Raw genomic sequence first — 16,932 nt, 5'->3', positions numbered from 1 at the left:
ACTGTCTTTAAAATAACCCACTTTTTTTTTTTTTTCTTTGAAATAACTCATGTTTTACCAGAACAACTGGTAAAACAAAGTTCTATTTCTCTGTCATGCATTTCTTCTTTTGTATAGAACTCTGGACTCGTATCTTCCAAACTTCCGTGGCTGCTACTGGTTCAGAGAGTAAATAGTTAAGCCTGTTAATTTAAATTCATGGATAGCAAATTCTGCACAGCAAGATTTGCCTGAAAGTCAGAATACAGTGGAATTCTTTTTTTTTTTTCTCTTGTACTTCCTGAGAAGCTATATGTACATATGTACACTGAATTAATAAAGGACAGGTCAGAGTAACAATCTCCTGACCAAAAGGAGAACGACTGTCTGCAGTAAGAGCTTATGGATTGAGATCAAAACAGCTGTTTAAAGTTCAGTGCGAGTTTTTATGGGCAAGATAGATAAGCCTCATAAAGAAACTGCTTATGGAGAGTATCTTAACTATTGAAACTTTAGAACTTATCCCTCGTAACATATTTGGAACATTAGCTAAACCACATTTTAGGCAATATTTAGACAAATCACACTTCTGCAATTGCTCTTTGAATTAATACTCAAAAGTATATCTCTGGAATAAGCTTTTTGATGAGACGACCTTCAGTGTTTATATATAGGGAACAAAGCAGACTGGTCACAGTACGACAATTTCTGCTTAGTAATTTTTTTTTTCTTAGAACACCTCCTTCCTTCCATTTGCATTTTAAAGTACAGTAGGGTAATGTGGAAAAGTGAACAAAGGAGAGGAAGAGAAAGCGTCTGTAAAACTGAAGTAGTGATGATGCTTGTACTGATGTGAAAACGTGAATTAATATAGTAATTTCTGATGAAGGTAGCTTTTTATGAAAGTTCATACTGTATGAATAAATATTTGCAAAGCTTGTATTCTCTAGTAATATTTTAAAAACTTATTTAGAGAATAAACTTCATCTTGTCTCATATCTTAGAAAATGTGAAGTGCTTGCTCTTTATGTGATGTGTTTTTTTTTACTAGGTCACAACTATGGATATTTCATCTAATAAAGATGAGGAAGAAAACTCGATGCATAATACAGTTGTCCTCTTCTCTAACAGTGACAAGTTCACTCTCCATCAGGTTAGGATAATAGTTACTATGTTTTCATTTTGTTTCTCTGCTTTTAATTAGAAAAAAGTAAATGAACGTCCTTGTTAGGACTTAAATTATACAGCAAACTACTTGGATTTTAGAGTTAACGTGTTTTCAAAATTTAGTGTCCAGCACATGTTGAAAACTTGTTCTCTTCTATCATTTCAGGATATGTGCGTAGTTTGTGGGAGTTTTGGCCAAGGTGCTGAGGGCAGGTTGCTTGCCTGTTCTCAATGTGGTCAGTGTTACCATCCGTACTGTGTCAGTATTAAGGTGAGTGCTTTTGTTACATAAAAAAATTACTTGATTACACTGTTTTCATATTGTACTTTAATAGCACTATGCTGCCTTTGGTTTTGTGGTAATTAGGGGAGTCATTAACTTGTTAGATATTCATCAGCTAATGTGACCGTTATTTGTATGCATCTTGTGAAAGACTTTAATTAAATGTCATTTTATAGTATGCATTGCCTCAAGAGAAATTAACCTTTCTGTGATTTCACAACCATAAATAGCACTGATTAATCCAGCAGTTGGTTAAAATAACAGTTTGAGATATAAGCTTAAAACCTAAATACAAGTAGAATTAAAAACAAAGAAAAAAAATTATACGGCGTCTTCGTTTACTAGGGGCATAAGGTTTAGTTGATTCAATTTGTCTGTTGGCTGTCAGAATTGACAGCAGTTGGAGTGGTTAATTAATACATTTTACATTCATTAGTCTAGGAGAGAATGTGTGAAAATTCAATTTGAATAGTAGGAGATGACTTAGCAAGCAAATAATGAACTATTTACTGCAATATATACACTATACGCTCTTTATTGTTTGTCATATAAGTACCTCTATGTAAAAGTGGGATTTATTGAAACGCCACAAAACTTTATTTTAAATGTACTTTACAAAATGCCGTATGTGTATTTCATGCAACTATAATTTGGCTTTGTGTTTACGTACTAATCTTACATTGTGTATTAATTACAATAAATTAGTTGTTTGCTTCAGACCAGCACTGGTTGTCGCACGTAATTTAGGAAAGATACAGGATTTGTAGCGACCTGAATCCTGGCTTTACTACATAGCTGGAAAAAAACAGCTGTGTGTTCTCCTTCATCCCTAACAGGAGCAGTGACTCCTGTAAGGAGTAAACTGTCCTACATGTAGATCCAGTGGAGGATATGTTCTCTGGTAGGCTAGTTTATCTGAAGCAATCATATTCTGGAACAGTATCAGCTATCCGTAATTACAGTTCCTTTCTGTTTAATCCATTCCCAATTATTGAAGCTTCAGAAAGTCTAATTGATAAACAGCTACTTGTGATGTGGATCATGTGCACAGAAGAGCATCCTGTGCTCCACTAGCCAGACCTTAATTTATACAGCGATCGCACTTCATCGAGCAGTTTTCAAATAATTTTCACCTTGCCATTTGCAGATTACTAAAGTGGTGCTTAGCAAAGGTTGGAGGTGCCTGGAGTGCACAGTGTGTGAAGCCTGCGGGAAAGCGACGGATCCAGGAAGACTACTCCTCTGCGATGACTGCGACATCAGCTACCACACGTACTGCTTAGATCCACCCCTGCAGACAGTTCCGAAGGGAGGCTGGAAGTGCAAATGGTGTGTTTCGTTCTGGGGTCAGAAGTATTGACTGCTGGCCTCCTTTGTTTCTTTTTGTCACTTCATATTTGCAACGTCAATTGAACTGTAATAATGTTGTAATTGTACTTGAGTCAGGTGTATTAAACAGAGCAAGCAAAATACTTTTGAATTGTTTCATTGAATTAAGCAATTTAATAGGGAAACTGTTATCTCCTCTTAATACCGTTTCTTCATGCCAAAAGCCAAGTAAGTAGAGGTGGACAAAAATTTTCTTTGAAACTCTTAGCCAAAAAAATCCATTTTACATTCACTGGAACATTCCTTCCAGTGTTCAGTTGGAAAAACGAATGGATGCTTCACCAAATTGTTCTCAAAATAAAACCCTCTGAAAACAATCCATTTTGCTTGGGTGAAACACAGACAAAATAGACCTCTCACATAGCTGAGTCTCCTTACCTCAAAGTGAATGGCAACTGGAAGCAGGAACTCCTTTGACCTGTTGAGCTGTTACAAACACTCATCTACCTATTTTTGCAGATTGAAGGGAATTCTTAGGAACTTTTTCTAAAAAGTAAACAAAAATGTTGGTAATGTTCAAAATCTGAATAATACCATTTTCATTCAATTAAAATACTGTTTGACCTGAAATGAGTTCTGCCCTGCCCCCTCAATGGTTAGTGATGTAAAACTTAATCGCTCACCCAGTTCTAAGTAGGAAGGTTTTAAAGCCACAAAATAATCTTCCTGTGAACTGAAAGTAATAGATCATTTTGTCTGTTCTGCAGGTGTGTTTGGTGCAGACACTGTGGAGCAACTTCTCCAGGTTTAAGATGTGAATGGCAAAATAATTACACACAGTGTGCTCCCTGCGCAAGTTTGTCTACCTGCCCAATCTGCTATCGCACTTACAGGGATGAAGAGATTATAATTCAGTGTAGACAATGTGATCGGTAAGGATTTCTAATATTTTACAAGTTTTTCCTGCTTAAGGCTTATTTTAAAATTTTTTCCTCTAATGTGAAAGCATAAAGATGAAGGGAATGGTCTTGTGGTAAAGAGCACTGGATTGAGTCTCGGAAATCTCTTATTAGTTCATTCCTAGTTGTACCACAGACTTAACTGTACGACTCTGGGAAAATTGATTAATCATTCTGTGCCTCGTTTCCCCCTTCTGTAAAAATAAATGTAATTTGCCTTGCAAGACTGTTGTTTTGAGGCTATATCTACATTGTATCAAGTGAGTAGTTAAAATGATGGCAATAGAAGGAGAAATTTATAATACTAAGACATATTTGCTTCCGGGACATTGTTTTATAGAGACTTCCTTCCTGTGAAAGGAAATAGGTAATTTGATACTGTATATACAGTATTTAACACACACCACTGTAGAGGAATGCTATGTATGGAGCACCTGATTCATCATTTCTCCCTAAAAGAATTTAAACTAAACAAGTATTTCACATTTACGTGGACCGTATACTGATATTTGGGTCTCCTAAAACACCACATATTTCCTTTAAATTGTATTTTTTCCCCCACTTAATTTCTAGATGGATGCATGCAATCTGTCAGAACTTAAACACAGAGGAGGAAGTGGAAAACATAGCTGATATGGGTTTTGACTGTACCATTTGTAGGCCATACATACCACCGACAAACGGTAAGAAGACAATGGAAACCAATGGCAGGATTGCACACTGCAATAAGTAGGTTTGGGAATGTGTTATGGTTGTTTTCTCTGGTGAAGTTTGGGCTCATGGTAGAAACAAGATTTTTCATGTTTATTTTAAAGGCCTTCTGGAAGTGTCCTCAGCTCTTTCGCAACCTCTAGTGATTGGCTGCAAGGCTAAAGAAAACGTAGCAGGGGGAATTCTGGATAGATTTTTTTTGAAGATAATTTGGGTGAATTACTAAAAGCATTTGGTATTGAAAAGGTAAAAGGCATCTCATTTTGTCAAGTGAATTGAAGCTCAGTTCTCTAAAGTTATTAACTGCAGAAGAATCTGAAAATCAATTCCAAGTCTGAAAATTGATTCCCAGCAGAAAAACTTTTTTATATTTCGATGCTTTGAGGCTGTTTGAAGCAGCAGTAGCTGTAACAACAGTCCATATAAGCATTCTCCCCATCCTCCCTCATGTTTTAGTAATGCCACTCCCTCAGCTCTCCCAGTATTTAAGATCAGTGCTTTCCTCCCTCACTGCAGTCTTCAAAAGAATTCACCGTACCTTCCTGCTCAGGAGTCACCACTTTCTTGTTAGTTAAAATGTGTAGTTTTTTGCTTTTCTCTGCACATGTTATCAGTGAATATACGCACCAACTTCCTCATTAGTCTGTGTTACACAGTTCCGTAGCAGTGGTACGTCAGGAGCTGAGGTTGCTGCAGTTTTTTCTTTAAGCACAGCTACAGCATCTGGTTCTGTGGGATGGTACTGGTTGACGTTACTGTGAGTGGTCTGTCAGTGATTAGACTGGCCTATTACATGATTTGTGGTCTTGCTACAAGGGTGGTATGCCAGGTCTGGTTTCTCCGCATGTCAGCTCACAGGAGTTTCTGCTTCAGTCTACTACTTTACCAGAGCATTGACACCTATACCCATTTTTAGCATAATAGCACGTTAAAGTGTTCATATTAATCCAATCATGAGAGCATGGTAGAAGGAAGGTAGAACTAAGCAAATGTTTCAAGAAATATTCATACACACCAAGAAGGTGTCTTAAGATTGGCTTTCCTGATCAGGACTGAAGATACCATGAGGCATGCATTCGAGGGGTCTGCCAAGAAAAGTTCAATGGAACATCTAACGTCCCTTTACACTGGCATGTCCTCATAGCAGCGTGGCAGGAGTTGTGACTTACTGACATGGCCTTGGAGGTTTATGTGCTCCCTTGTCAAGTACGCATGGCTGTGGAACACTTTCAAGTATCCCACTTTTGTCGCTGTTAGAAGTAAGAATGACTTAACGCTTACATATTTCCACAAGTCACTTCCTTTTTTGAGATCTTTCACAAATTAAAAAAGAAAGGGGTTTTATAAGTGAGAAAAACAAGAAACTCGCAGATATCACACAGATTTTTGTTTATTTTGGTAGTAAGCTTTGGGTATTTAAACCAAAAAGGTCCGAGTAAGAAATACTGCCTCTTCCTTTCTTTTTCGAGCTGGCAGAGCTACCTTTAGAGATAATTAAAGCCCTTAATATGTGCGACAGAACAACTTCAGGAGATGACATCAGAGGTGTTTCACTTCCAGGCATAAGTTAGTCCTTCCTGCACACCTTCATGAAGTTGTGTTGCTTAGGTTTGTCTTTGAGGAATAGGAACCAGTCCTGCAAGACCTGTTAGGGAGTTTCCAAGCTTTCTTCACAGTTTTTTTTCACCTTTTTTATAAGACAAGTTTCTCTGCTTCTTCTTTCATGTTTTGACTCAGTATATATAATATCTCTTTAACACATGTACATTTGCACAATTGCATGTCTGAATATGTTGTTTGGTGCATGTTCATAGAAATATTTGCATGTACTTTTATGTGAAATGTTTCAGTCTTTCATTAATTCTTTTACTACTCCTTTGAAAATTTTCTATAAGTTTTGTTTCAAGGTGAGAACAATAAACATTTGATAAACTTAGAGAAACAGATGTGAGTTAACAGTAGAAAGCTTCTTAAAAGTACCGTATCATGGGATTCTTATTGGGATGGTTCTTGCTTTTTCCATTTCATGCATTACAAATGTGTTGCAAATATTATTACAAGTTTTTTAACTTCTTTCTTTCTAAAACAGGCAAGAGCCCCTCAACCTAGTAACTTACCAATATATTGCAGGTTTACTGCTGTAATGAATAAATACTTCTAGCATGTAGACATTGAGAAAGAGCTTCCATTTTTCTCACTTCAGGATATGGAAACTTTAAATTTGTGAGAGCTCTTCCTTATCTCATCTTAAGAACATCAGGTGCATATCTGATAATCTTACACAGTCATCTTCTTTAGGAAGCAGAAATAAAAGATAAATAGGTTCTTTTTTCTTGAACCTACATAACTATCAAAAGCCAGAATGTGCTAAGATTTGCTCCAAAGTCGTATACCATAAACCTTCATTACTAGATTCTTTTGAAATAATCATCTCTGATCAGCGTTTTATCAGATTCCTTTTAGTATGGTATCAAGTTACATGTGTCCCCCAGCGTATTGCTGTGCCTTGCAGAAAATATTTTCTAATTTAGATTTCTTGGGCATTATCATGAGTGGATACTAGCAGCTGCTCTAGGTAGCAGCAGCTTTTCCTCTGTGCTGTAATTCCTGCACATTCAGTAGAGGTGTGTGCATCTCTCACCTACGTTCATTCCTAGACAAGCAATTCTTGAGCATCTACCCCATCACTTCTGCCTTTCTGTCATTTGCCCTTGTATGTCAAATGCCCCGTCTGCAAATGTCATCCCTTCCTCACTTATTCCCATCCTCTCTCCATCCCCATACTCCGGCATCCTCCTCCCTTAGTGCTGTTTTTCTTTCTCTGCAGGAGGCAAAGGGACCAGCTCTGCCTGGTTTTCTTTAGCTGGTTACAGCTGGTCTGGTACCAGTTTTTGGTAGCTGCCCATGTGCATGTATTCCTCCTGTGGCTCAAGCAAGCATACTCACAGGGGCAGTGAGGAGTTCATATCACTTACTAATCCAGAGATGCTCAATACTGGCAGTGATACGCATATTGTGGCTAAGAGCCTCTGTTGTACAATTTTCACGAAACTGAGTTAAATTTTTCTTCATTCTGAAACTTAATTCTATGTACTTTACAAATACAGAATGCAAAAACAAGTTAATACAATATGATAGAAGATTAACTTTTGAATTTTTTTATTATTTGGCATATTTATTGTGTCAACGCCTGTGTTCTTGTAAGTTACTGTATTTGCAAATAAATCCCTGCTTCTTGCACAGTTATGCAGGTGTCCAGTGGTGTTCCGTTAGTGTTGTGTTTCTACATCAACCATTTTGCTCTGTCCTTTATGCTGATTTAATTTCTTCCCAGAATTGTTCTTTTTTATTACAGCCTTACAAATAGCAGCTCCCTTTCTTTTTGAAACTGTGGTTCTTCTCATTGTATTGTGTTCTGTGCAATTATTTGTTTTCAACTGAAGCTACTAAATGCTGTACGATATTCAGCATATTTAAACCCTTTTGCAAATACGCGTAATAATTTCGGTTAAACTTAGCTGAGTGTCTCAGAAAGCACTTTTTTGTTCAATTTTTAATTTTTTGTTTCCCCTTGAACAGTCTTTCTCTCACAGTACTCTGTTCCTCTGTTATCCATTTTATTGATTTTAATTCTTAGTCTGCACTCTAATTAGCTCCTTTTCTGGAAGTCTGTTTGATACTGTCTTCAAACACTGTTTGTTTGTGCAGCTTTTGTGAGTCGGTCTCTGAAGGCCTTACCTCAGTCACTATCAGCTTGTTTATTTGACTATTTCAACTCTGTTCTTTCTCCAAAGCTAAAATTGTTCACAATCTGACTTGGACCAAAAGAACATTCCCTGTTGTTTGACTTTTAAATAAGGATTTCAAATTCCCATTCACAGCTGCCTTTCTGAATTCGTTGTTTACCTTAGATTCCAATTCAATAATTGCTATCTCAGTCTTAAAACATCTTGTAAATTATAACTAATTAAGTGAACGGATGACCTGTGCTTCCGCTTTGAGTATTTCTTACAATCTGCATTTTTTCTGTTGTTTTGATTCAGAGCTTTTGAATATCTTCCATCCTGCAGCTTGTCCCATATTTTTTTGTTCTTCTCCAGCTCATTGTGTCTTTCAAAATCTCATTTTCAGTCTCTTTTCTTCCTTGTCTTTTGCTTCCACTCCTGTTTATCAATTTTTCAGTAATTCTCATAGGCTGCTTTCATTTACTAATTGCATAGAATATTGGTTTTCTGTAGATGATATCATATATTTTAGTTACACCTTACATAAAACTTTTGAAGAACTATAGTTTTTGAAGACAAAGTTTGACTTTCCTTGGGTTTTTTATATGCTTAGAAAACATCCTCTAGATTTTACATTTGTTATTTGATTTAGCAAAGAATCCAAGTGTTGCTGGAAAGCTTTTGTGCTTATCCTAGTCTTGCCTCGACTCTCATATTGGGTGTGAGATGGCCAGCAGCAGCATACACACAGTGTGCCGTGCTCTGACATGCCTGAGAAATACTGAGCCTCCCACCCGTGCTTTGCCTCAGTGGTCTCATCTTGTGTGGCAAATGCAAAGTAAATACTCCACGTGTTTGAGTCTTAAATTCAACATGGGTAAGATTTTTAGGCAAAATAGAAAAAAACATGGATAAACTTGCCTATATGGTAGTGCTAACCATGCCAAACTAACAGGTTTTCTGATTCTAGTTCTCAGTATTTGTGAGATAGAAGCTTCTAATTTTCACTTCACTTACTCTGTCTACATAATCTCTGTAAAGTCACTACTAATACTAAAATTCTAGTCTGCACATCACAGGTTAATAGAATCATAGAATGGTTTGGGTTGGAAGGGATCTTAAAGATCATCTCATTCCAACCCCCCTGCCATGGGCAGAGACACCTTCCACTACACCAGGTTGCTCTAAGTCCTATCCAACCTGGCCTTGAACACTTCCAGGGATGGGGCATCCACAGCCTCTCTGGGCAACCTGTTCCAGTGCCTCACCACCCTCAGAGGGAAGAATTTCTTCTTATCTGTAATCAAAATCTCCCCTCTTTCAGTTTAAAGCCATTGCCCCATGTCTTATCACTACATACCCTTGTAAAAAATCCCTCTCCAGCTTTCTTGTAGGACCCCTTTAGGTACTGGAAGGCTGCTAGAAATTCTCCCCAGAACTTTCTCTTCTCCAGGCTGAACAACCCCAACTCTCTCAGCCTGTCTTCATAGGAGATGTGCTCCAGCCCTCGGATCATCTTCCTGGCCCTCCTCTGGGCTCACTCCAACTTTGGATGATGACAGTTATTGTAATTAAGGCAGATGGGAAGAGCATTTCTACCCACAACAAGAGTAGCCTAGTGTTGTAGGACATTTTGGTCATTGTTTGTTCAGTCACACTCTTCCAGTGCTTTTCTGAAGTGCACAAACTGTAGTTTTTAAATTGTTTCTGCTATTCCATTTATTGATATTCTTATCTTGAATAAGAATTACTCTATCTAACTTCAACAAGTCATATATCAGATATCTGTTCTCAGATCTATCAGCCTTATTTTGTTTCTCATATATGTTCTATAAGAGACCTGACAGTGTAGACATAGCTGGAGTCTTGTGTGCAAAGCTGTCGGAGTGTGCCTGCCCCTCCTTGGGGAAATCTGACAGTGGTTGATACCCGATTCACAAAGCCCTCCCGTTTTTCATGCTTAGGTCAGCAGAACCTGGACGTAATGACCAGTGTAGAGGTTACTTTCCAATCCAGTAGATTGAGTGTATTCATTTGCCCTTGGTCCAGCAGAAGGAGATCATTTACCATCGAGTTCAGTACTGTTCCAATGCCATACTTGGCTCTAGGAAGTCAGAGAGCTTCAGTTTGTGTCAGGCTTGTTTTGTAGTCACATCTTCTGTGGCGCTGAAAAGCACTTTTATTTTAGAAGTGCTAGTGAGTGTTGCCAACAGTATAAATTAGGGAGTTTAATGGAACCATTTGAAGGAAAATTAATTGGTAGCTTCAGTTTAAATCAAGTCACCATATTTAAAAGTTGAAATGATTTTCCTTATATTTTTCAGTGCCTTCTTTGGACTGTTGTGATTCATCAGTTGGAGCTCAGATTATTTCAAAATCAAAAGAACTAGGTAAAGAATATAAATACTTAATCTTTGATCATTTAGCATATTTCAAGGGTATATTTTTACATGAGACAAAAATTCCTTTTTCTATGATTTTATAACACACAGCATTAACTATCCTTCAGTTACCGTAGCATGCTTTTCATTTTTCCCCCCTCATTCTCTCTTCTTTCTTCTCTTTTGCCTGCCATACCTGCACTATAATAATTACTTTAAATTATGCTTTGATCCTGCAGACTTGGTTGCTTGCCTTAATATTAGTGGTGATAGCACAGTGGGGCTGAGTCAAGCATGTACACAAATGTTTACAGGCTCGAGCTGTAGGAGGATGCAACTTTTCTGTATTTGTCTGGTTTGTGCTAGGAATTTATAATCTTGACAAGCCTACTCACAAGTCACTTTTTATAATGATAGTACCTAGCAGCTCCCATCATGTTAGGACCGCTTCCATCACGTCAGAATTTTTTTCCATTTGATACAACACAAGTGTAGTTCGGAGAGAAGGTTCTCCCTTCAAATCTTCAATCTGAAAAAAAGATGTGATTTTTTTAAAGCAAACACTCTTTTTTAGCTCAACATAAGAAAACAGTCATCTGGGAAGAATTGTATTCAGAACCAGCTGTGTTTTGAGGTGTGAGATGTTACATAAGAAAATATTTTTTGTTAAAGAGAACAAAAGTTATCATGTTTGTATGTTTTCAAAAATTGTGTTATCAAATCATTATTGGCTCCAAAAAGCAGAAGCATCATTATTTGGTAATTCTCTGAAAGTTCCCAAACCTTCACTTGCAGGGCCCCAGCACAGGTGGTAGCACCTTTCTACACGTTGAATTAATCATAGAATCATAGAATGGTTAGGGTTGGAAGGGACCTTAAAGATCATCTAGTTCCAACCCCCATGCCATGGGCAGGGAAACCCTCCACTACACCAGGTTGCCCAAAGCCTCATCCAACCTGGTCTTGAACACTTCCAGGGATGGGGCATCCACAACTTCTCTGGGCATTAAGGAGCGCATGAGTTTATTGGTAGACTCAATTGTGTAACAGGTCGAGGAAGAAACAGCCTTGCAGGTCTTGAGAGACTTGGGTTCTACCCATGATTTCCAATTTGATCTTGAACAGCTCACTTGATATAAATTGTTTTTTGTCTGCCTATGAAATAGGGCTAATAAATTGCCTGAGTTAGCCAGAGTTCAGGGAGGCTTAAGGTCATCGATAAAATGAAGGTAGGATGCTGAGGGCTGGGTGGAGGCCTGAGCCAATAAGCAACAGGGACCTAAAGTAAGACTTACATGGTTTTCTGTCAGTGCCAGGGATCCAGAAATACCCTGCAAGGCACTAGTTTCCATAATCAAGTTGTTCTTTCTAATGAGTCCATTATGTAAGTTGTTTTGTTGCAGTATAGTAAATTGTTGATGGATTTGACATCAGACTCTAAATTATAAAGCTGTAACTGTAACGTATAAGACAGTATCAGATATCTGTTTTATTTATACCAATTTCCTCACTCACGAATCAGCTCCATACGTGTGAATTATTAGCTCTTAAAAGTGCCATTCCTGAAAGTCTAAGCCTTGTAAATTAAAAAGTTTTATATTGCTGTTATGATTCATTTAACTTTTATAGACCCACCGAAGACATACACCCAGGATGGAGTCTGCTTGACAGAATCCGGCATGTCTCAGTTGCAGAGCCTAACTGTTACAGTACCGAGAAGAAAACGGACGAAACCAAAGCTTAAACTGAAGATTATAAATCAGAACAGCGTGGCCGTACTTCAGACACCTCCAGATGCCCAGTCTGAACACTCAAGAGATGGGGAGATGGATGACAGTAGAGGTAGCAGTCTACTTTTGGCATGTCTTGGATCTTGGAGCATTGCAGTCCGTGTGTGTACTGCAGATATCCCTGGAAGTTTTTATCATACCGATACTCTGTGATATGTTCTGTACAGAGTGCTTTATGGAAATTACCTGAACAATAGTCATGGCTCATTGTTGTCCATTTCAGGGATTTTTCTTCTTGTGTTTATGGGTCATTCCTGCTATAGGAAACACATTTTTAAGGGTGACAACACTGAAAATACGAGTTGCTTTTTTGTCTAATCTTTGGCTTGCCTATGGGAAATACTGGGTGCTCACTGAGTACGAGTATTTGAATTTGCTCTCAAATTCAGTGCAAATGCTGTTTGAAAGTGGTAGCGTTGGCTCAGCAAAGCAATGGCTAGATCACTGTAAAGCTGGGATTTAAAACAATGGGGAAAGTGGAGTAAAAAGCTCTTTGCTGAGGGTATTCCTGTTTCTGAACGAAACTGGCTGACCTGACAGTCTGAGAAAAAAAAATAATTTCCTTGTATTTCCATAGATGAAATGAACATTTTGTTTGTCCTCATCTCCAAAGTAGAATTCAAGAACTTGAGTTTGGAAATGAATTCTGAGTGTTACTCTAGTTCAAGTAGATAACGCTGTATGTAGAGTCCTACTGAAGGATTTCAGGTTCCAGGACAGGGTATCTGTGTAATATGGAGGGAGGGGAAGATTTAATAGTGTTTTTGTGGCCTACAAGGCTGATGAGAGATGAAGGGACCTGGGCTAACTTCTGCCTACCCAAATGCATCCCTCTGTATGAAGATGACATTTCAGTCAATGATTGAAGTCCTGGGGAGAGCTCCTTCTATTACAAGTGTAGATATGGAGCAAAGATCCACTAGTCCCAGTGGCCACCAGTACTTGTCTCATCTGCTTCTCTTCCAGCTGAGCAAGCAGAGCAGCCCCAGCCAGAGGAGACCAAAGGTGGGAGGTGAGACTAGGGAAAGCATGTAGGAGCAGCCAGCCCCAGTCTTCAAATCCCAGCTCTTCAACACTAGAAACAGCAGCCAGCATGATGCAATACCGTTCTACTGTCCTGTTTGCCATGGTCTGGCTGTGCATCTGATAAGTGTGTTAGTAGAATAGGTGTTAATCTGTGCCCTGGGGAAAGGTTTACTTAAATGGCAGGTGCGAAAGTCACTACATTAGTCATGCAGGCATCTGTTACAAGAGGGACAGAGGCACATGGGCAGCCCACCTCACCACAATCTAAAGTGCTTTCTGTTTATGCAACATTGCCTCCTTCTTGATCAGATTAAATGTCATAAGAAGTTCTTTTGCGATAAAGAGAGTGTACTTGAGATAACTGGCTAGTTTAACCATCCATGCAGTTTCAGTGTTAACTTGTTGATAAAAGTATTGTTCCCGTTGTTTGATTAGCACATTCTTACTGTCTGCTGTTGACTAGAAATGTTTTGGGTTGCTTATTTATTTATTTATTTATTTACTTTTATAGTAGCTTCTCTTGATTTGTTTATAGCCTTTAAAACAGTTAACTAGTTGTTTTTCTTTCATTTACTTCAGTATTCACGGGGTTTGGTGCATTATCCTAGCATTACATTGGCTCTTAAATTTCATCTCGTACTTTCATATAGTCCATCAGGTGGGCTGTTGAAAGCGAAAAAGCTTTTGATTTTGGTTTGAAGGCATCAAGATAGAGAATTAACCACCTTTCTTTTTCTTCTTCAGTGGTTAATCATCTTTACTTTTACAAACCTGTGCTGTTTTCCATATAACTTTGTCTAGCTTCATTATCTGCTTGTTGGCTTTTATAGGTGTCCCTTCTCAACTGGATAACAAGATACATAAATGTAATAGCAGAGTATGAAAGGGAGAGACAAAGCTTCCACAGACTTTAATTTCAGTTCTGATCACCTTTCATTGCCTTTTTGAGAGTTAGACCTCATTCATACATGTGACGGTAACAGCACAGCATGTGCATGGTACATTGGCTTGATTTCCTGAAAGCACTACATGTGCTCTAGAGTGGATCAGTACCTGTTCTCTGAACATCTAAAATTTTTATGTGAACATCAGGATGAATAAAGCTGTGCCATGGCTTTGATTGGAGCGACATAGGGTAGTAATTCCAGGCAAACAAGAATAACCCTTACTTTGACTCTAAAGTTCCGGGTAGAATAAGGAGACTGTATCTGAGAAAACTGAGCTTGCGGTGATTTTGTTACCATCTCATCTATAGGCTTTCATGAGGTTTGGCATTTCCACGTTTTAAAGTTCACTTGGAAGTTCAGCTTGCTTTGAGAGCTTCAGCTTTGGTAGACTTACTGTGGCTCTTGTGCTATTATTTGTAGAGCTATGCTTCGTAAGTAAATGGGAAGGACCTCTGTGGAGTTTAGCATTTGGCATACTGCTTTGTGTAGCAGGACATGTGTTGTCCTGATTTTAGCTGGGACGGAGTTAGCTCTTCTTTTTAGCAGCTAAAAGAGCTCTGTGCTTTGGTTTTACTCAGAGGCTCGCTCTGAGAAGAACACTGACAGCGCACTGATGTTTGTAGCTGGCACTGGGACATCAAGGACTTGTCAGCTGCCATGTTCTTGCCAGTGTGCAGGAGCACAAAAGGATAAGGGGGGAGCATGGCCGGGACAGGGGGGCCACGATTCCCCTTGTGATTTGTACTTGGATTTAGGATTGAGGCCAAACTGGCCAATTAGTATTCCATATCATGCAGCATCATGCCCAGTATAAAGTGAGGGTCAGCTGGAAAGAAGGGCTTTTTGCCCTTCTGGGACTCTCACTTTCGGACTCTCGGGGTGTTTTCTCTCTCTCTTGCTCTCTATTTCGGGCTTCCCATTCATCCGGGATTGCGGTATCGGGATTTATCTGTTTCGGGATTGCAGCTTTGGGAAGAGACGGGCCTCGATCAAGGAGTGGTGAGCAATTACACCGTACATCACTCGTTTGTATGTATTTATCCTTGTACATATCCGTACATTTATATATTGGTAGCAGTAGTAGTAAATTGTTCTTATCTCAACCCATGGATCTCTTTTCTTTTTCTTCTTCGATTCTCTCCCTCATCCCTGGGGGTGGGGGAGGATGACTGTGTAGGGTTTTTTGGTTGCCGGAGCGGCCTAACCCACGACAACATGTTAGCACTCAAGCAGGTTTCTCTTCTGCCTGAAGTGGACATGTTGCAAAGAGGGCTCTCCTCCTTCCCTCTTCTAAGGGAAGGAGGGAATTAGCTGTGGTGGTCAGAGAGAGATGCCATTGTCAAGCCACCAGCTTTGTTGGTAGAACTCAGAAAAGTCTTCATCGATGGAAAAGTCTGGTCTGTGATCCAGACTATGGAAGAGAAACAGTTGTAGTTCTACCGCAGCAGAAGTGTTATGAAAGAGTACAGTTCTGTCTGTTGTAGTAGCATTTCTCCCTCTTAGAACTGTATAGACCATATAGATTATACACCTAAATCCAAAAAAGGCAATCAGAATTCCAGTGTCTTTTCAGAGGCAAGAGTTTATTTAACATTTCAGAAGCTTTACAATAAAATGAAGATGTAAAGTCATTATTGTATGGACATTTTGAGGATGTCAGAACAGAATCAACTCTCTCTTTTCAACACCAAAGGCTTTTAAATGCCATCATACTTTACATCTGTTTCTACCCTAGTTTCGCACAGACTATAAACTAACTCAAAATTGCAGTCTTCATTTTCAAGGCTGAGTAATTCCTTTGGGTTGCATTTTCTATTATGTAAGTCAAAATCCTCTTGGTAGATAAGTCTGCTTTCAGTCAGTCACATGGCTTCAAGTCAAGAACCCTCCCAACAAAGAGTCATTAAACATTACCTTCCAAGTGCAGGCTGCAGTTTTTTGGTCTGTCTTCTCAATAAAAAAAAAGCCTTACCAGGCAAAACTTAGGAGGACAGTAGACAAAATGCAGTGTATCTTGCATGGCAAATTGTATCCATATTCCTTGATGTATGGCTAGAAATTGCTCAGACACTTAGAAAATGCAATAGCACAGGCTTCTGAAAGGGGCACCAGAAATATTTCTCAGATTCACATGTAGTAACTAGAGCATTTATTCTCTGGTTTTGTGTAGACATCACCTCACAGGAAACGTGTGTATGTACTGGATCTTTGTGTATAGACAGGATGGGTTTCCCAAAAATGTTTAGAGAGTAAGTGTATCTGTCACCCTTTTAAAAAATCTGCCATTCTCAGAAATCAGTCAGATGTTGAAATTTTGTAAAAGTACCTTTTTTCCCCTTTCCAGATAAATTTACCATTGTCTCTTTTCTGCAGAAGGTGATCTTATGGACTGTGATGGAAAATCAGATTCCAGCCCAGAACGGGAAGCTGTGGATGATGATACCAAAGTGGCAGAAGGAGCTGATGGGATTAAAAAAAGGAAGCGAAAACCATATAGACCTGGTAGGAAACAATAGTTTATAGAATTGTATGTCTCTTGCTTGTTTTAACACTTTTTTTCTGTATATAAAAAAGAAATCTATTATGGCATTCTGAAATATTCTACTGCTAATTGTCGATTTTAGTTTTTTTTCCC

The 16,932-nt window shown here is 38.6% G+C and overlaps 1 protein-coding gene across 13 annotated transcripts in view; it reads left to right on the top strand.

Annotated features, from left to right (window-relative positions):
- The window catches only part of KMT2C (lysine methyltransferase 2C), a 211,770-nt gene that overhangs the window by 137,577 nt on the left and 57,261 nt on the right, over positions 1-16,932 (top strand). For 12 of the 13 annotated variants that reach the window (XM_086614336.1, XM_086614346.1, XM_086614342.1 and 9 more), the window contains 8 exons: positions 1,031-1,132; positions 1,313-1,417; positions 2,577-2,758; positions 3,526-3,690; positions 4,291-4,400; positions 10,478-10,543; positions 12,164-12,376; positions 16,671-16,799. In XM_086614336.1, the coding sequence (XP_086470462.1) occupies positions 1,031-1,132; positions 1,313-1,417; positions 2,577-2,758; positions 3,526-3,690; positions 4,291-4,400; positions 10,478-10,543; positions 12,164-12,376; positions 16,671-16,799 (1,072 nt within the window). The remainder of the gene's footprint in view (positions 1-1,030; positions 1,133-1,312; positions 1,418-2,576; positions 2,759-3,525; positions 3,691-4,290; positions 4,401-10,477; positions 10,544-12,163; positions 12,377-16,670; positions 16,800-16,932) is intronic. The other variant, XM_086614345.1, reaches the window with a different exon arrangement.

This window comes from Tauraco erythrolophus, chromosome 7 (genome assembly GCF_009769465.1).
Source record: "Tauraco erythrolophus isolate bTauEry1 chromosome 7, bTauEry1.pri, whole genome shotgun sequence".
NCBI classification, from domain to species: Eukaryota; Metazoa; Chordata; class Aves; order Musophagiformes; family Musophagidae; genus Tauraco; species Tauraco erythrolophus.
Note: the sequence above shows the minus strand (reverse complement) of the source record. Positions and strands in the feature narration are given on the sequence as shown.